General features: G+C 34.2%; 1 protein-coding gene across 3 annotated transcripts in view; it reads right to left on the minus strand.

The window, feature by feature from the left end:
- Window positions 1–3,959: 3,959 nt before the first annotated feature.
- LOC141453744 (uncharacterized) overlaps window positions 3,960–19,822 on the minus strand; it is a 163,475-nt gene continuing 147,612 nt past the window's right edge. For all 3 annotated transcript variants that reach the window (XM_074127307.1, XM_074127304.1, XM_074127306.1), the window contains one exon: window positions 3,960–6,373. In XM_074127307.1, coding sequence (XP_073983408.1) covers window positions 5,178–6,373 — 1,196 coding nt within the window. In that variant the 3' untranslated portion in view covers window positions 3,960–5,177. The remainder of the gene's footprint in view (window positions 6,374–19,822) is intronic.

The following is a 19,822-nucleotide window of genomic DNA, read 5'->3' on the forward strand; positions in this document are numbered from 1 at the left end:
ACGGAGGCGACTAGCAAACGTACTTTACTATAAATTCCTCATATTAACACATTAAATAGAATCTAAGCCTAAGACCGGGAATCGAACCCAGTACCACAATACATATTAGCTTCGCAGGTCTCGCCTCTCACTTAGAGAGTAAAAAACCTTTTTTTAGCAAACGCATTAGCTTAGGAAGGCATTTTTTGCATCTCCAGAAAGTTTTCGTAAATGTCAGCGGGTGGAAGTGGATACACGCTTTGTTGTGGGAGGAAAAAAAAAACATCTACACATCTTCCGAACAAGATGATACACTTTAGGGTGGAGTAGAAGAAGGCTTCTTCAGTGCCATTTCACTAAATTGTACGGTGTTATCATCTAAGAAATATTAAGAAAGAATTGAATGTGTTGCTAAATTCTGAGTTTACAGAGAATCACTTGTCTGCAATAATGAATATCCTCTATTTAGCTTTTAAAACAAAACGTTGCTTTTTACAAGTCCTTTAATTATAAAAAGATTATATCATAAAGTCGAAATATTAGTAAACATTCCGAGTTTTAAGAAAATGTTGATAATTGTAAGAAGAATAAGTCTTTTATGAGTGTTCACAATAGATTTATTTTGATTTTCCCTTTTTTATTCACTATTACTGATTCATGTCTTAATTATTAGGTAACTTATATTCTGAGATTCTTGATGAATCACTTGAATACATCTTATACCTAAGAGGGAGTAACTTTAGCTCACTCTTGATGTTTAAAAAAAAATATATATTCTTGATATTCATATCAATGTTGTTACCATTTATTATTCTGATTGTAAGCTGGCAATCGTTAGTAACATTAGTCATGGATGTAGGTTTGCTTTTTTTTATTCCTAGAATATTGTGATATTTCATCCATAAAACATTAGTTTTTATTTCTTTTTGTTTTGTTTTTTCTTGTAATTACTTCATTTTTATGGTTATCTCTTTTCTAACTTTCGAACTAACTTTGTTTCGTATCTTTCTTCGAATAATAGTTGAATGGAGTGTATTACTATTTCTGAAAAAATCTATTATATCCATTATTATTGCTTAGAAATAGTTTAAAAATAAAGTTTTTTTTTATGTCTTTAGGGCTTCTCGATGTTGTCTAATCAATTCCTCAGATAAACGCGAACACTGAATCGGTAGAATAATGCAAATTTGCTACGATTAACAAGGCTACTCGTTGAATTTTTTGGTAGGTTATGGATTAACTTGAGCGTTTTTTTTTTAAAGACATTTGTAAATTTCTATTGTACTTACACGTGTTTCCACAAACTGGAACGAAGATAATCTTGCTGTTGTCTATTTACTATTGTTATACTAGTAAGTTTATGTAAACTACTTATTAGTTCTCTGGAATTCATTCAATTTTCTTTTTAGTACTTTCATAATTTGTCACTATCGTCGTAGATTTTTCACAGCACTATGACGTTAAAGCAGTATGTACATGAAGGTTTCTTTTAGGTTACACAACAGTGTTGCCTGCCTAAAATTTCTTACAATTAAAAAAATATTACTTACATATAATTTAAAATTGTATTTATTATAACTGAAATAACCAATTTATTAAATTAATAATATTGCATAACTCTGTTAGTATAAATAATGTAAAAATGAAAACTTGCTAATTAAGCATTTGGAAGTAGTTATTGCATACTTTCAGCGATTGAAATTTGGACTATTTTTAGTAAATTTAATACAATAATGGGCCCATTATTTAGCGTAGGCACAAATAGAATTTTCTACACATTACACGTAGTATAACGATATTTATGCTGCGTTATTTATCCGAACATAAAGTACTGGGGGACCTGTTGGTAAAGCAACAGCGATCGTTCTGGTTGTTTATTCTATTTAGTTTGTGTTAGACTTGGTAGTTTTATTGTTGTGCAGAGTGGGCCGTGTCTTGTTGTTGCTGTAGTCGAGCCGGGCCCGCCTTGCAGCACCTCGTCTCCTCTGGAGGCGACCTTGCCGTCACCTCCTTCAAGGTCTTCTGTCTTCAACCATTCCAGGCTTCGGCTGAGACCCATACATTCAGTTTTATATAACCTATACTTGTACTTTCATATTTCGTCATTCCAGTTTAATTATAGTTCTTGGTAGATAGTAAAATAATTTTTGGGGCGAAAAAAAATGAGATCTTACGTACATAGAAAAAAAAAGAAAAAGAAAAATGAGTGATAACCTGCCTAATTTTCTGTCACGATTACATGAAACTTTGACCAGAGAAAATTGTTTTTTTCAACGAGTTTTTAAGAAAATGAAGTAAGCATTGCTAGTATCATAAATTTTAAGATAATAGATTAACCGAAACAGTGTCTTTATTAGATTATATTTTTTTAGATTGTTCTTAATCACACAAATTTTGGGAAAAAGTGATGAAGACTTTTATGTTAATGTTTGTGTATACATAAATGAAACAAAATATACCTACTTCCAAAATGGCTGAAATAAAAATGTTCCAACGATTTGCTTGTATTGTAAAGTAAAGTAATTGCCTATTTTTTCAGGCGGGCTTTACGTCCAACTACCAATTAGGTGACAGTGGACGGAGGCGACTAGCAAACTTAATTTACTATAAATTCCTCATATTAACACATTAAATAAAATGCAAGGCCTAGACTAGTACCGCAATACATCTTAGCTTTGCGGGTCTAGCCTATAACCGCTCTCGGCCATCGTGGCGCCTATTTTCTTATACTTGCACTCCACTGCAAACTTTGCAGCTTTTAGGTTAAGCTTTCCTCTAAGACACTAACTTATTCAGTAACGGATGGTAGAAAGGAATTTGAACAAATTAACCATTTGCTTTTTGTTTTAAATATATTTAAATTTATTTACAACGAAACAACGACTTTCAAAATACAAGTTAATATATATATATAAATTTTACTAATTACAAACTTACATGAAAAACATTTACACATTAACTTAAAAGAAAAAAAAGAACAATTTTTTTTAATGGCTACTGATGGGAAATTTCCAACGAACATATTTTTTTACTGTATATATAATTAATTTTTATTACTATTCAATTAATGCCTACGAAAAATGTAATTTTAATTAAAAAGTACTGGCTAATTTTATAAATATGTAACCATAGGTAACAAAATATTTTTTTATTTTAAATGAAAATTTTCACAGCTGTTTTTAAATTAGCTAATTTATTGGAGAAAATAAAACTCTCTTTTTTTTCAACTAGTGAAGAAAAATAAATGACAATACTAGGTTGAAAGTTTTGACCTAGTATGCGATATGAATCAGTCCTTAAACGAGGTGAGGGCCTAAAGCTTGGCAGGCAATGCGTCATAACTCTCTCTCTCTCTCTCTCTCTTCACAGGAGAATCAGTTCTGCATGCTCCTGATATTCAACATGTGGGAACTGGAGCTCCTATTTACTGGTATAATAATCATCGAATAACTTCACCATGTGATCCATACAAAAATTTTCGTTTCTATACCATTCAAAGTCGCCCGCCCCCCCTGCATACAAAACAAAAAAAATCTCTAGCTGAGATTCCGATCAAAAAAAATGAGGTAGCCCTCAATTTTATTTTTGTACTTTCTCTTACTATTTGGGTCTACTCAAAATATCATAAAATCTATAAAAATAACAAGTTTGGAATAGCAAATAAATAAATATAGTACTGAGTTAGTTCTTTCGTTATAATGTATGTTATTGAAATTAAGGGATTTTCTAAATTTTTTTTTTTGCCTAATAAAAGAAGAAATTTGTTTTCAAAAATTTTCCATTTTCACCAGAAAATACATCTTTAAATTTTATTTTTTTTCCGGATTACGAAAAAGTGTTTTTTTCTTTTTTGCTTACAAATTGATCTGTGTGAAAATTATTTTATTTAATTAATAAAATAAAAGTTATTTTTTTTAGAAAACTGGAACCGGAAGTGAAATTTCGTTTTTCTTTTCTACACATTTCCCGAAAATGGCCCATTTGTTTTTCATTTAATTTTTTTTTTTTTTTTTGTACTCATTGTGTAAAACTGTAATAAATTTGAATTTTGAAATATTTTTGCAATGAATATCCATTTTTTGAAGGCGTATCTGAATGAGAGTTACGATTAAATATTCTTCTAAAGTACCCATTCATGTACTCGTACAATGCAAGGCCTAGACTAGTACCGCAATACATCTTAGCTTTGCGGGTCTAGCCTCTAAACGCCTAACATACTTTACTATAAATTCCTTATATTAACACATTAAATAAAATGCAAGGCCTAGACTAGTACCGCAATACATCTTAGCTTTGCGGGTCTAGCCTCTAAACGCCTAACATACTTTACTATAAATTCCTCATATTAACCATTAAATAAAATGCAAGGCCTAGACTAGTACCGCAATACATCTTAGCTTTGCGGGTCTAGCCTATAACCGCCTAACATACTTTACTACAAAATTCCTCATATTAACGTCACTACTCACCATATGGCCTCACTATCTATATAATAGAAATAAAAAAATTCCAAATTTAAAAAAAAACTGAGGCAACCGGAAATAGAGCTATTAAATTGAATTTGATTTTCACGAAAATGTGAGAAAATTAAATCATCTTCAATGAGATTGATTTTTTAAATTAATTAACTTAAAATAATTTTAAAAATTTTGAGTCTGGTGGTAAAATTTTGTTTTACTCTTTTAACAAACTTCTTCTTTCCCCTTACAATTAAACTATTGAAGAAAAACTATAAGTAAAAATACCAAGTTTTCAGAAAAAATTGAGTAAGTAATTACTGTAAGAGAAAGCCATGTAAGTTTTCTTTTCTCTTTCATTATATCTCCATTTACTATGTATTTCAGAAATTGATTTTTATATTATATGTACAAAATTTAACATTTTTTAATTTTTTTTTAAATTTGTGATTTCTTTTTTTAAAACAAATAAAATTGATAATATTTATAAGAATTTACAAATCATAAATACAAAGTAAAAAACAAAAAAATGAACGTAAAATAAAATAAATTATTTACAGATAAATAAAAATATATATATACAAATAGCGTAATATTTTTGTGTAATTTGGAATTGGTGGGTGGGGCTTTGTTTGGGTGACACACACACACACATCGAAGAACTCCCCGCCTCCCCTCCAAAAAAATTCTATTCCCTTACTTTCAATGAATTTAATTTAAATAAAATATTTTCCCCACAGTTCAAACTTCTAATGATGATGATTTAGTAGTTAATAGACAAGGTTTTACTAGATGATGATGGGGTAGATCACGAATTTTATCATCACCATTGGCCACCTCAACAAAACCACTTTCATCGCTATCCTCCTCAGACAATGAATCCAAATCGTACGCATGTTTCAATGGACGATCCGAACCGCTTGAAATACTCTGCAAAGATGGTGTAGATTCTTCGTCTAAATAGTCTAAATCTGGATATAATTTCGTTAAAGTTGATTCTAGATGTTCCGCACCAGATTCTATCAATGATTCTAATAATATCTTCCTATCTCGGCGTAGAATTTCTTTTTGGAATAGTACAAGTGAATGATGTTCATCAAGATCTGTTTCTGAAGAAGTTTCTACCAGATCATAACCGGAAACTAGATCAGAATTATAGTTCTCGGAGATCTCTTCGCCGCCCCAGGACATGCGCATTAATTCCTTGTTGTTGTGGTTTCCTGGATTCCTATCCCGTAAAACACTTGGATTCAATTCTACTTTGTTGTCCTCTTTTGGTTCGACAAATCCTTTGAATTCTTCTTGTAGATCAAATTCGCCGGGTACGTGGACACCCTCTTTAAACGGATCTTCCTGCCTTGCTGTCATTATCCTCATTCGTTCTCTTGATCTAAAACTTTTTCTAACTACTTCCGGTTCTTCTTCCTCTTCTACGCTCTCTTCGATTGACATTAACTTCGGCGCAGATTTACTCCTTTCCAATGGTGGCCTATAGTTTTGTGAACCAGTTGACAGTAGTATTTTACGCCTTGGCATGGTTGGATTATCGTACACTGAATTGGCCAATGATAGTCTAGCGTTTTGTTTATTCAATTTGTCACGTTTAAATTCTATAAGCGCTTGTGCCAGTCTAAAACTAAGATCCGATGCCATTCTCCTGGCTGTACTCTCCTTTGAACATAGTACCGCATGGCAGCGTAATTCTTGTTTAAGTTTCCTGCCCTCGTGTCTATACACCCAGCAGAATACTTTTGGATAATTGGTTGGTGCTGCACAATAGGTTATCCTATGGCTCCAGTATTCCGTCAGACCGTGCTCCTTGGTGACAGCTTTCAATCCGGACTGGGTTACTGTTACCTTCATTTGTACATCTGGTTTGCAGGATCCTTGGTAGTTTTTCCAAAGAGTGCTCAATGGTTTCTCTACACATCCTTCGCCTGGAACAAAGGAATTAAAGGAAATCGTTTAGAGAAATGTTGTTTTGGGCGGAAACAAAGTAATTATAAAAAAGTTATTCTAGACAATTTTTCATATTAATTGTTGGCAGAGCTTTTAACAGCGTCAGCAACCTGTTTTTCCGGATAATATCTCAATTTCTTTTTTTTTAAATCGTGAAAATATTACCACAAATGCATTTTACTTCCTCTTTACTAGAGAAAACAGGAAAATGAATAATTTTGCAATAATATATTTCCAAAATTTAGATTAGAAGTTTAAAATTTAAGTTACACTAAGTTATAACTTTGGTAAGAGTTGAAAACTTCACTAAAAGCAGTGTAATGATGAAGTTTATAAGTTGGAATAGTTGGGCGTTGAGCGAGCAAACCCAGAAGGGTGTTATTAAGTCCCCTTGGCTTAGGATATATATAGATAGATAAGGGACAAGAGATCCTTTTGATCAGTTGGTCGTGTACCTTTCCGAGCCATTTCGAGCGTATGCCAGGGCAACGTTGCTCGCTGCTTTTTACACAGTAACTGGGATTATTAAAATTTTAAAGCTTAAAATGGTAAATAAATACTTTTTACGGAGATAGTTGGGTAAAATAAATAAAATTAAGTAAAGTCAGGTAAAAAGTTTTGAACAGAGCATGCGCTATATACAAACTCAACACTGTGGGAACGAACTTAGGTTAATTACATAGCTCTACTCTCCGTACGATCTTTATCTAGCTGGAAGTTCTAAAAACCACTGTTATGTTCGTTGGAAACAACCATTAGCTAGGCTCTCAGCTACGGCTTAACTATTTTAACCAACTCTGAAGCACAAACAAAACGTCTATAAAAGCAGGAACTGTAATTTTGTCCTTTTTTAATTTTTTTTTTTTTTTTTTTAAATCATTAGAAGGACAAAAAAAGGCACTCAAGTCTTAGAGCGCATTAAAAGATATAGACTTAAATGTCCGATAACATATTGGATGTTAATGACCTTACTGAATGCCTATAAGTGAAGTTGCATTCTGTGCATTAAACACAAAAATAAAAGCATCAATGGAAAACTCAGAATTTCAGGCAGGCTTTACGTCCAACTACCAATTTGGTGTCGTGGACGGAGGCGACTAGCAAACATACTTTACTATAAATTCCTCATATTAACACACTGCCTAACATACTGTAACGAAGTTGACCTGGGCGGAGAAGAAAGGCCTAGATTGTTCTAGAGGTTGAACGACCAAAGTCAGTAACAGGCCGCCACTGCATAAACAAAAGGGGCGGTATTTACCTGTGGCAGAGAAGAAAGGCCTAGATTGTTCTAGGGGTTAAGCGACCAAAGTCGGTATCAGGCCACCACTGTGTAGACAAAGGGCCGGTCACTACCTGAACTAGAAAGGAAAGGGCTAGATTGTTCAAGGAGTTAGTGACCTGTGTAAAAGCCAGCTAAGAGAAAGGCCTCAGTTGGGGTGGTGGCATATGTGTTTTCCCAGCCAGTGATTGACAGGTAGGAGCGAGACAGAGAGTAGGAGGAGGGCGGCCCCAGCTGAGGTGGTAGCAGTATGTTTTCTCCAGCCAATGAACGTCAGGAGGGCGTGGAAACTTATGCTCAGAGAGTTGGAGGAGGGCAGTCCCAGTTGGAGGGAGGCACGCAGTTAAAAGGAGGCCGACACAGCTGGAGAAGTCAGTTTTTAAGCAGTTTTAAGGAGTTCTTAACGAGTGTTAATCAGTTAGTTTTGAGTCAGTCTTTGAGAGACAGTTTTGGGAGACACTTTGGAAGTGATAGTTTTGAGAGAGTCAGTGTTACGGAGTGCTTCAGTGTTAGCCAGTTGGGCAGGTAGTCAGTTCGTGAGTAGAGCTTTGCTAGTGCGGTTGAGTCTAGCGCAATTCGGTGCAGTGTGGACCAGGGGTCAGTCGTGGAACAGTTTTGTGGCGTTACGTAGTGAATAAGTAACAGTAAACTGTTGTGACTGTTGTAAATGGTGACTGTAATGAATAGCGTTAGTTGCTAGTAAATGTTAATGTGAGTAATGTTAACGTGTTAATAAATCAGGTTATTACTTACAACTTTAGCGAGTTTATTATTTAAACAAACCCACATATTATTAAAATAAATAGTGGCAGGCACTAGTTTTGTAAGTAAAGTTATTTGGAAAAACTTTACAATACTTTACTATAAATCCCTCATATTAACCATTAAATAAAATGCAAGGCCTAGACTAGTACCGCAATACATCTTAGCATTGCGGGTCTAGCCTATAACCGCCTAACACACTTTACTATAAATTCCTCATATTAACCATTAAATATAATCCAAGGCCTAAGACCGGGGGAATCGAACCCAGTACCACAATACATATTAGCTTCGCAGGTCTCGAAAACTCCGAATTTTGAAAAGTAAATGCATTTTAATTTTTCATATATTACCTAAACAAAAAAAAACAAAAAAATTGTAAAGATGGGTTCTACGTGTAAGCTATAAAATCATTTTACAAATCCAACTTCTTCATCTGTGGAATGGTATCCCCTAAAGGGCAATCCGACAACCGAGCTAAAAACTCTCTCTGCATACCCAAATTCTTGTGCGTTCTTTTCCACGGTAAAATAACCCGAAATTTAAAATTCTCTAATGCTCTGGGAAGACGTGTGAATTGAATCCAAGAGAAGAGCAATTGCTTAGTAAAGGCTGGGAGTACTTCACAGGGATTCTAGAATTCCTGAGGAACTACTGAATGTAGTAGCCGGACAAGTTATAACAACTTAATTATTTTGCTTCATTATCTTATATTGAGATTATTGACAACTGCACAGAGTAAAACAGCTGACTTGTTATAGTCCATAAATGAGTTAGTAGAATGGCTGAAGGTCAGCAAGTACACACTGATGGGAAAAGACGGCCATCCAGTGTATGGATACCATAACAGCGGGAGGATCAACAGCTGCTACACCCAGATGGCGACGCCATCAACGATTTAAGCGTCGCAGACAATTAGTTGGAAGTATGGAGGCGTAGTGATTCAATGATTCAGCCATTTGAACAACAAATTTAGATTTAGATTTACACGGCGGGACCCATGCCCCACGGCACCGCAGCCACCAAGAGGCTTATTGTGCCTTCCCCTTTAAGTCTAGTAGATGAAACCTCCCCTTCTAAGAGGGTTGAGGGCTTTCCCTACCAGTTCCTTCTGCGCTGTAATCTCCTTTGGTCTCAAGGTACTAAAGATTTCGTAAACAACAAATTAATTAATAGAAAATGCCATGAAAGATTATATTTTTCATAGAAAACGAAGGCGGACAATGTTGTAAAGGAATGTGGAAAGAAAATAGAATAGAACCCTTCCTAAGCGATTAGTGTACGACATAATGTCTACAAAGCTCTTCAGAAATGGGAACAAATAGTTATTGACAGTAGATGATTAGATCGCTTTAAGCTCTTTACTGTAGAAAGGAAGTAGAAAATACTTAGTGCTGCTAAGTACAATGTCAATGTAAGGAGCTTTTCTAAAGGAAATATTACAGTGTTCTCTGTTTTCCGGTGGCGTAAAACATATTTTCCCTTCATTTTTTTTTTTTTATCAGAACCCCCTCATTGTACAAAATTAGAAATGAGAATATTCTCTTGAGAAATGAAATTTAGCGTAATAAAACCGTTAACAATTCATCGAAAAAGTGACATTTCCGCTTAAATGATTTTCTTTAAATTTCTTTAAACATTTATTTACTGACTTCCTATTTAGTATTATAAATGAACTGGAAGGCGTAAATTACACCTAAGAAAGAAGGTTCCCTTATCTTACTCTCTCAGAACCGCCAGAGGTTACCAAAGATAACGATAGTGCCAATTTTGAAAAAATAAAAAATAAATCCAAAAAAAGGCGCCACTATAGCCGAGCGGTTATAGGCTAGACCCGCAAAGCTAAGATGTATTGCGGTACTAGTCTAGGCCTTGCATTTTATTTAATGTTTAATATGAGGAATTTTGTAGTAAAGTATGTTTGGCGGTTATAGGCTAGACCCGCAAAGCTAAGATGTATTGCGGTACTAGTCTAGGCCATGCATTCTATTTAATGTGTTAATATGAGGAATTTTGTAGTAAAGTATGTTTGCTAGTCGCCTCTGTACACGTCACCTGATTTGGTAGTTGGATGTAAAGCCCTGTCTTTTTAGCAAATTCCATTCATTAAAATAACACTTCCATTTTGGCACGAAAAGCTTATTGCCAGCGCTTCCCTCCATGATACCACTGGGCACAAATAAATGTATACATTTATATAAATATTAAAAAAAAAATGTATCTTAATGTTAGACAATTTAAGCGTATGAGTTTCAATGAATTCTATCGTTATCACCTTGCCCCAGATACTTGGGGGTCTTGTATCGTTGCTGACAAGACGACAGCCTTATTGAGCATGCGTAACCAACACTTGACTATTTTTCTCTCTCACACACACACATACTCTCTCTTATTTAGCGAACAAGGACGATTAAATAAATAGTAGAGACAAGATTTAAGGATGATAAATATTGTTAACTTTTTTATTTGAATGGGGTTTTACTTTATATTATTTTAGGAGGATTATAAATGACAATTTTTGTTTAACTAATTTTACGAAATAAACAAACTCTTCCATAGTGTTATGGGATAGTCAAGGTTAACTTATGCAAAAGATACAATAGAAGAAATAGGTAGAAGAAACTGGATATATAACTGAAAAAAGATACAAAAATTTTGCGTAGGCACATCCTCTCAACAGTTGAGAATGTGGGCAGAAAAGTAGCATACCTATGATGATGGTTTCATAATTAAATCCGAAACATCTCGTAAGACCAACCTGGATGCTGGATATTATGTCAAGAACGCTACTAACACACCTACGTACTTTTTTTATTGTCCTTCTGTTAATATTAAGCAGAACAAGTAGGGCCTCTTGTTTTCCCCCTGCCTTTTTAAATTTTTAATTACTTTTACCTCCATTTAATAAGCGGAAGTGGATTTGCATTTTAGTATGAAAATGTTCTCATTTAGAATGCAACCAACCCAAAGAGGAGTGACTTTGTTTTATTTATTTTATTTCCCAGTTTTTCCTATTTTCTCGAGATTTTTTTTATTAACGATTTCCCTCAGGAAAATTGAAATAGATGTCGGATTTTTTGTTTTTAAATAATAATTAAAAGATCATTCATTTTTGGGATTCATACAAGCTAGAATCATTTTCTCTAATTTGATTCTATTTACATTGCAGTATCCTTAGCTCAATCCTCAATCTTGTACCTTGCAACCCTTTTACGGCGGTACGTGCACAATCCTAAAAGTTCCTTTGGATTTCATAAATCATCAAATCTTGTGACCCATCTTGTTTTTGTCGGTTCTTAGCAAAGGTTGGCTTAATATCGTCATTTTCTCTAATTTGATCCTATCTCGTATATTGCAGTTTCCTTAGCTCAACCTCCATCTTGTTCTTTGCAGCTTTTTTTATGGCGTTACTAAACCTAACAGTTCCTTTGGATTTCATAAATCATCAAATCATGTGACCCATCTTGTTTTTGTCGGTTCTTAGCAAAGGATGGCTAGATATCGAGATTTGCCTGTATTAAGACTCCCGTAGTTTTACCTTCAAATCTATATCAGGAAGCCTGGATTTCATTTGAAAGATACTTTTGTCTCTCTAAGTCCAAGACTTACAGGAATTAGTTAAGCCTCGTAAAGTTCATTGATCTTACACAACATTTTCGCACTTATATCGCGCTTTTTCTGCTTCGAATAATAAATTAAGTTACCAAGTTCTAGAACTTAAAAAAAAAAAGAGAGAAGAAAACCCATATCTCGTAAGCCACCACCATTTTTTCTTGGGGAAAGACATGATGAAATTCTATTGGTCGCTATGGTACTGAACCCTACATAAAATAAAATTCTATGGCAGGGAAATTTTAGAAGGCTATTCTTAGATTTTCAAGCACGAAATTATCAATGAAATGGATCTGATAAAAATGATTAAATAAGGCTACAGAAATGTAGGAGAAGAGCGCCGAATTGAGCTTTACAAGGCGGATATCCTGTTTAATAAAGAAGAAAAAAATTCAGTCGTGATTATTATATAATAAAACATCGTATTCCTTTTTCTTTTCTTTTCTTTTTTTTAAATTATATTGCATAATGACCTTGAAAAGAAGACATTAATGGTTGAATTTGTGGTGGTTAAGTATCGTGTACGGATGTTCAGTCATGTTTTGTTTCATATTTTCATGCGAGATTTCAAAAGAAAAATGAAACTTTTTTTTTCAATTGTTTCATTTTTAACGAAGTCATTTGTTGGAAAGATTTTAGTGACAAGATGCAATCGGGGGGGGGGGAGGAGGCTGGGAAACTGCAGCTGAAAAGAAAATTTCTTAAATGACTTTACTACTATTTTAAAGTAATGCAAGTCATATCTAAAGTAATTAGCGATTAGAACATCTTTTAGAGCCGATCTCCGAATAGTGTGACAGACAGACAAAGAGGCTGTAAGACCGTAAAAGATATTAAAAAGGCACTTTAGCGTGCTCAAAATCATTCCAAAATTAATGTTCTAGGGGATTTTAAATTCAATTACCAAATTAGCTAGCATACTCTGCTATAAATTCCTCATATTAACCATTAAAAAAAAAATACAAGGCCTATACTAGTACCGCAATACATCTTAGCTTCGCTAGCCTCTAACCGCCTAACATACTTTACTATAAATTCCTCATATTAACACATTAAATAAAATGCAAGGCCTAGACTAGTACCGCAATACATCTTAGCTTTGCGGGTCTAGCCTATAACCGCTAGGCTATCGTGGCGATTATGGAAAATGTTTTTAATTTACAATATATATATTTTTGTTTACCTAAAGTCCAGTTTAAAGAAAAATCATTAGATTTTTGGAGCAAGTTTGAGTGAAAAATGATCAAAATGAATATCTACACGAATACTATAGACGATCATTTACGAGTAGACTAGACCACTGGAGTCTATTTAAATCCATCTTTTTAACTATTTTTAAGTGTTATAAATACATTTTTTCTTTAGATTTTATAATTTTTTCTTTTAACTATCGGAATAAATAATCAATAATTGGAATATATTTAACATTAAATAAAGTGAACTTTATTCTATAATGTTTTCATCATACGTGGAGACACACTTTGATGCAAATCTAAAATTTTCCAGTTGACTAATCTAAGCGCTTTCCATACACGTTGCCATGGTGATATGAGCATCATAGCCACCCACGTAATGTATAATAAAGTAAAAAATTAATTTAAAAAAAAAAATCCTTCTCTTCCTTTTAGATTTTGTTTTTATTAAAATAATTCTAGGATATTTAAATTTAGCGGTTTATCCAATAAGATGAAATTTAAATTTATAATTTCAATAAAACGAAAGTACTTAGAATTTTATATTAAATTGCTGCATTGTTTAATGTATTGCCTGGATTAATTGATTTTGAACGTCCCATTGGTATCACTTTCCACCCCACTGGTATTTCAATGATGGCGTCTAAAGTGAAGTATTTAGAAGTATTTTAGAGAGAATACGACCTCTCGTACACCCCTCGAATCCTGATACTACCTAAGCCAATCACAGGGTAGCGCGGTTAATAAGGACAATCTCTTTCTAGTGCCAGCAACCACCATGCAATGCCCCCCGAGAGTAGATATAGTTCACTTCAACACCAGGGTAACTATCTCCAGGTTCTCCAGAAAATCTGCAGGATTAGAGGGTGTACTCAGCAGATTATGGCACCAACCTTGGTGACCTAAACAGCCCTCCCACAAAAGGATGACTTTTATCCTATCCTTCTTTACCACCTGTGATAACTTCACAGATTTTCTGAAGAAGTCTAAAAATGTTTCTAAACTGGTTTTTACTTGTTTCCAAGGTGTTGTTGGCTCGTCTCTTGGAATCCCTGTGCTAACAAGACTCACAGGACAACTTCCTATTGGTTAAGACACAGTTAAATCTATAGTGCTGAAAGCAGGAAATTTCGCTAGGATGTCATTGAGGATGGTGATGATTGAAATGGTTGAATGGTGGGCAGACTCAAGTGGCTGTTGAACGTGAAAAACAGGGAAGCTGCAGGAACCGACAGCGAAGTTCAGGAAGCGACTAGAGGGAGTCTAAGAGACACCAAATAATGGACAGTAGACATCTAGACAAAGAAGAACACTTCATTGTTAAAACTTAAGCTAAGCCTTGATTTAGTTTTAAGCACTAACAAAGAAATTATTTTTAGGTTAACCTTAAACTAAGAATTCAGTCCACTATTTTTAAACTTTATAAATATTTCAAAGAAAATGCTCTAAAAATAGAAGAACTTCCCCCCCCACCCGAACTTTGGGTACACGAACAAAAACTGGCACAATTTTTATTAAACCCACGCTTAATCGATATTCCAGATTAAGAAATACATTATACTAATTCTATTCGCTCCAATCGATATTGTATTTTTATCGATAAAAAGTCAATAGTCGAAATAAAAATTCAAATAAGTCTATTTTTATTCCGTTTTTGAGCATCTACACAAGAGAGAATTGAAGATGGAGCGATAGAGTGAGGGAATCCTCCTCAAGAAGCTGATGGGTGTTAAAACAAGAAGCTGAAGGCAAAAGAATAATAAATTAAGAAGTTTTAAATTAGATTCAGTTTAAAATGCTACACAAAATAAACAAATTAAAACACTGGTGAAGGGGAAGGGAGTTGTTTCATTTCGTTAAAACTTTAATTTTTCTTTAATTCTTTTTTGAATATAAAGTGTTTCACAGGAGGAAAGAAAATGAAAAAAAAAAAAAAAACTAAAAAGAATTAAAAAGTATAATTATTATTTATTTTTTGCCATGGCAAATAATTATAAAGTTTTATAAATTAATTACTTGTTTTAAAATGATACATTATTCACTATCTCTAACTAATGGAGAAAATAAGATTATGCTGATACTGATTTTCCATTGGGAAATATAAATTTGATCAAAAAAAAAAAGTAAAGTAATGCCCAATTTTTCAGGCCGACTTTAAGTCCAACTATCTAAACTAGGTGTCTTGGACGGAGGCGACTAACAAACATAATACTTTACTACAAAATTCCTCAATTAACACATTAAATAAAATGCAAAGCCTAGACTAGTACCGCAATACATCTTAGCTTTGCGGATCTAGCCTATAACCGCCTAACATACTTTACTACAAACTTCTTCATATTAACACATTAAATAAAATGCAAGGCCTAGACTAGTACCGCAATACATCTTAGCTTTGCGGATCTAGCCTATAACCGCCTAACATACTTTACTACAAACTTCCTCATATTAACACATTAAATAAAATGCAAGGCCTAGACTAGTACCGCAATACATCTTAGCTTTGCGGATCTAGCCTATAACCGCCTAACATACTTTACTACAAACTTCCTCATATTAACACATTAAATAAAATGCAAGGCCTAGACTAGTACCGCAATACATCTTAGCTTTGCGGATGTAGCCTATAACCGCCTAACATACTTTACTATAAAATTCCTCATATTACCACATTAAATAAAATGCAAGGCCTAGACTAGTACCGCAATACATCTTAGCTTTGCGGATGTAGCCTATAACCGCCTAACATACTTTACTACAAACTTCCTCATATTAACACATTAAATAAAATGCAAGGCCTAGACTAGTACCGCAATACATCTTAGCTTTGCGGATCTAGCCTATAACCGCCTAACATACTTTACTACAAACTTCCTCATATTAACACATTAAATAAAATGCAAGGCCTAGACTAGTACCGCAATACATCTTAGCTTTGCGGATCTAGCCTATAACCGCCTAACATACTTTACTACAAACTTCCTCATATTAACACATTAAATAAAATGCAAGGCCTAGACTAGTACCGCAATACATCTTAGCTTTGCGGATCTAGCCTATAACCGCCTAACATACTTTACTACAAACTTCCTCATATTAACACATTAAATAAAATGCAAGGCCTAGACTAGTACCGCAATACATCTTAGCTTTGCGGATCTAGCCTATAACCGCCTAACATACTTTACTACAAACTTCCTCATATTAACACATTAAATAAAATGCAAGGCCTAGACTAGTACCGCAATACATCTTAGCTTTGCGGATGTAGCCTATAACCGCCTAACATACTTTACTATAAAATTCCTCATATTACCACATTAAATAAAATGCAAGGCCTAGACTAGTACCGCAATACATCTTAGCTTTGCGGATCTAGCCTATAACCGCCTAACATACTTTACTACAAACTTCCTCATATTAACACATTAAATAAAATGCAAGGCTAGTACCGCAATACATCTTAGCTTTGCGGATCTAGCCTATAACCGCCTAACATACTTTACTACAAACTTCCACATATTAACACATTAAATAAAATGCAAGGCTAGTACCGCATTACATCTTAGCTTTGCGGGTCTAGCATCTAACTGCTTGACTATCGTGGCGCCTTTCTGCGAATAAATTGCAAATAATTTTTTTTTTTTTTGTAATACTTATAAAAAATTCAGTAATGTTTAATTTTTGTAATCATCTTACTTTTCTCATTCTTTAAGTAAAATTGCTTACTTCCTTGAAAGGGATTCTTCAAGGACTTTACTTTGAAGTATATTTCTTTAAGAAAATAATATGAAGGTACTAGTAGTAATTATTAGATCATTGTATGGAGAATGGTAAAAAAAAATGTACATAATAATAACGGAACTGTCGATATACTTGGACACCAACGTTCCCCAGTTCTCAGCCTTCCCAAGGGCACCCTATTCTGGCTATCCAACAGCCTTGACTGTATAAATATACATATATGTCTACAGTTTTGTTTTTTTTTGTATTATTTCTGTAAAGATCTGGTTACGGTGGAAATACAAGGAAGGTGGAAAGGTATGGTGTGTTGAGGAATGGCTAGAGCGGAAGTACTCAGTAAGTGGAACATTCAGTTCTAGAGAATGGAGGCTTCTATTCAAGGAGCGGAAGCTCTAAGGACTTACAAGGGGTAGACATTGTTGGTATCCCGATTTCAACCTTTTTTTTATATATATAGGTGAAGGAAGTCCTGCTATTCAGGTCAAGTTTTCACCGAAAAAGCCCATTTTGAGGTGCCTTTAGTCTGAATACGGTACAAGTTTGTTCACACGAAAAAAAAATGGAAGTTTGTGCTTTGTTCGATTAAGTCTCTTCAGGAGACTCGACTGAGCGATCAAAAATCTCTCAAATGGAAGTAGCAATTTTTCCAACTTCGGACTAGTCTTTTCGAGTTACAGATGATTGTGTATAGTAAGCAGTAAGAAGCTCCTAGAATGAGAAAATGTAAGGGCCAGCAGCTGGATTCCAGCTTGAAATCTTCGGGTAGGTATCCCAGTTTGTCCTCTTTGTACGAGAGTAGGTATTGAAGAAGGAAGAGGATAAAATCTGCAGAGTCCAGTTTTCCTAGTCTGAACTACTGGACAATTATAACTGAAAACTTCTCTGAGACCATGCCTCAGGAATATTAATCCCGAAAGCTGACGGGGTTTCCACACAAAACACGGTCAACTTAAGAGAACATCTGGGGGGGGGGGGAAAGGGGAACGCAAACTTTGAACGTGTAAATTATGTGGTGAGACGGAGGAAACAATAACTAATTGAATAGTAATGCCTATTTTTTCAGGCGGGTTTTAAAGTCCAACTACCTAAATTAGGTGTCGTGGACGGAGGCGACTACCAAACATACTTTACTACAAAATTCCTCATATTAACACATTAAATAGAATACAAGGCCTAGACTAGTACCGCAATACATCTTAGCTTTGCGGGTTATAACCTATTATTATTACTTATAACCACTCGGCTATTGTGGCGCCTATAACTAACTGAATATCTAAGGAAGATAAGACATTCTAGTAATACAAGGAGGAAGCCAAGGTGCTGCAGCAAAACCCATTCGGATCTAAGAATATCTTGTAAATCTTGTGACTGGAGAGGTGATGTAAGGACTGATCTGGGACCAGGAAGGAACTCTTTTAGTTCTTCAACGTCGCATGGTTACTGCCCCCCTTTCAAATAATATAAGAAGAAGTTATACTAATATCAACTTAGCAGCTTAACTATATGAATAAAAAGTTTAATTAAGATTTTTCAAGTGTAAAAGAAAACTTCGACAAACAATTATGCTTGCATGAATCACGAGAAAAGTCAAAGGCAAAGTCACGAGTGCTAATCTGTCAAATCCTTTTTACGTGACCAAATTTTATCACTCTGGTGAAGATTTGTTAAGAATATCATTTAATTAAAAATATTAATTACATTTCAGAATTTTGTGATTATATTTACATCAAAACATGATTTTAAAAAAATCACATCCTTGAATTTTTTATAACCATTTTTTGACCCCCCTGTGTTATCATCCTATTATCAAATAACATTTATTGTCCTTATGGGCTAATGACAGGTGTTATTATAGTAAAAAAGATTCCATAAGTGGCTACTGTCAACTTGTAAATCTTGAGATAACCCGATGTTTATTTTAACTGATATAATTGTACTTTAATTTTAATTGGTTTAATATTGTAATAAATAATAAAACCAGTGAGTAATAAAAATGGACCAATTAAAATTTAAGGGCTTTTATTTGAAAAATCATTTTCCCACGATTGTTTGTAAAAACCAATTTGGTTGAAATTTAAGATTATTGTAATTTTTAATTGTACGAATCCCATGTTCAGTTTACTCGTATATGGATAGAAACGATTTGAAAATAGTCTTGACTCTCTACAAATTAGCCACAAAGAAATATATTTAATGTGTGGAAAAAAAGACTGGTTATTTTTGCAAATAAAAGAAATAATTTTAATTGAACCGAATCAAGAAAGATATCCATTACACACAGACGGTCTGCTGTACATGATGACAGAATTCCACATTCCTTATCGCTGAAATTAGATACCTAACCACTAGAATGCTCTTTCTTTATGTCATCTTGAAGCCGATATAATCACTTCCAAACAGGTAATTCGAAACCAGATCTATTGCCTATATTATATACCTAATTTTTGTGTGGATTTTTATTTTTTTATTTTAGTTCATATAATGGACCAGTAGATAGTGCTGGGAGTTCTTTCATATTACTTTTTTCATTAGCTTCTTTATTGGGAGTTCAATGCACTCCTGCTATTAGATTAGATTAGATGGGCGGCCTCAAGGCCTACGCCACTGCGACCCCTTTGGAGACCAATTGTGGCTCCCCTTACTCTAAACCTCACCCTCCAGACCCGTCCGTTTAATCAGACTCTTAATGCTGGAGAGCGACTCTTTGGTAAAGCTCACAGGCCTTGGTTTTTTCCTCCCCGAGAAGTAATATCCTTAGCCATACAAGCCCCTCACACTGACACAACACGTGCAGTACCGTTCCCTCTTCTTCCTGACAGAACCTACAGAGGCTA

The sequence above is a fragment of the Rhodnius prolixus genome, unplaced genomic scaffold, assembly GCF_049639745.1.
Source record: "Rhodnius prolixus isolate KJV_2025 unplaced genomic scaffold, Rpr scaffold_3, whole genome shotgun sequence".
Classification (NCBI taxonomy): Eukaryota; Metazoa; Arthropoda; class Insecta; order Hemiptera; family Reduviidae; genus Rhodnius; species Rhodnius prolixus.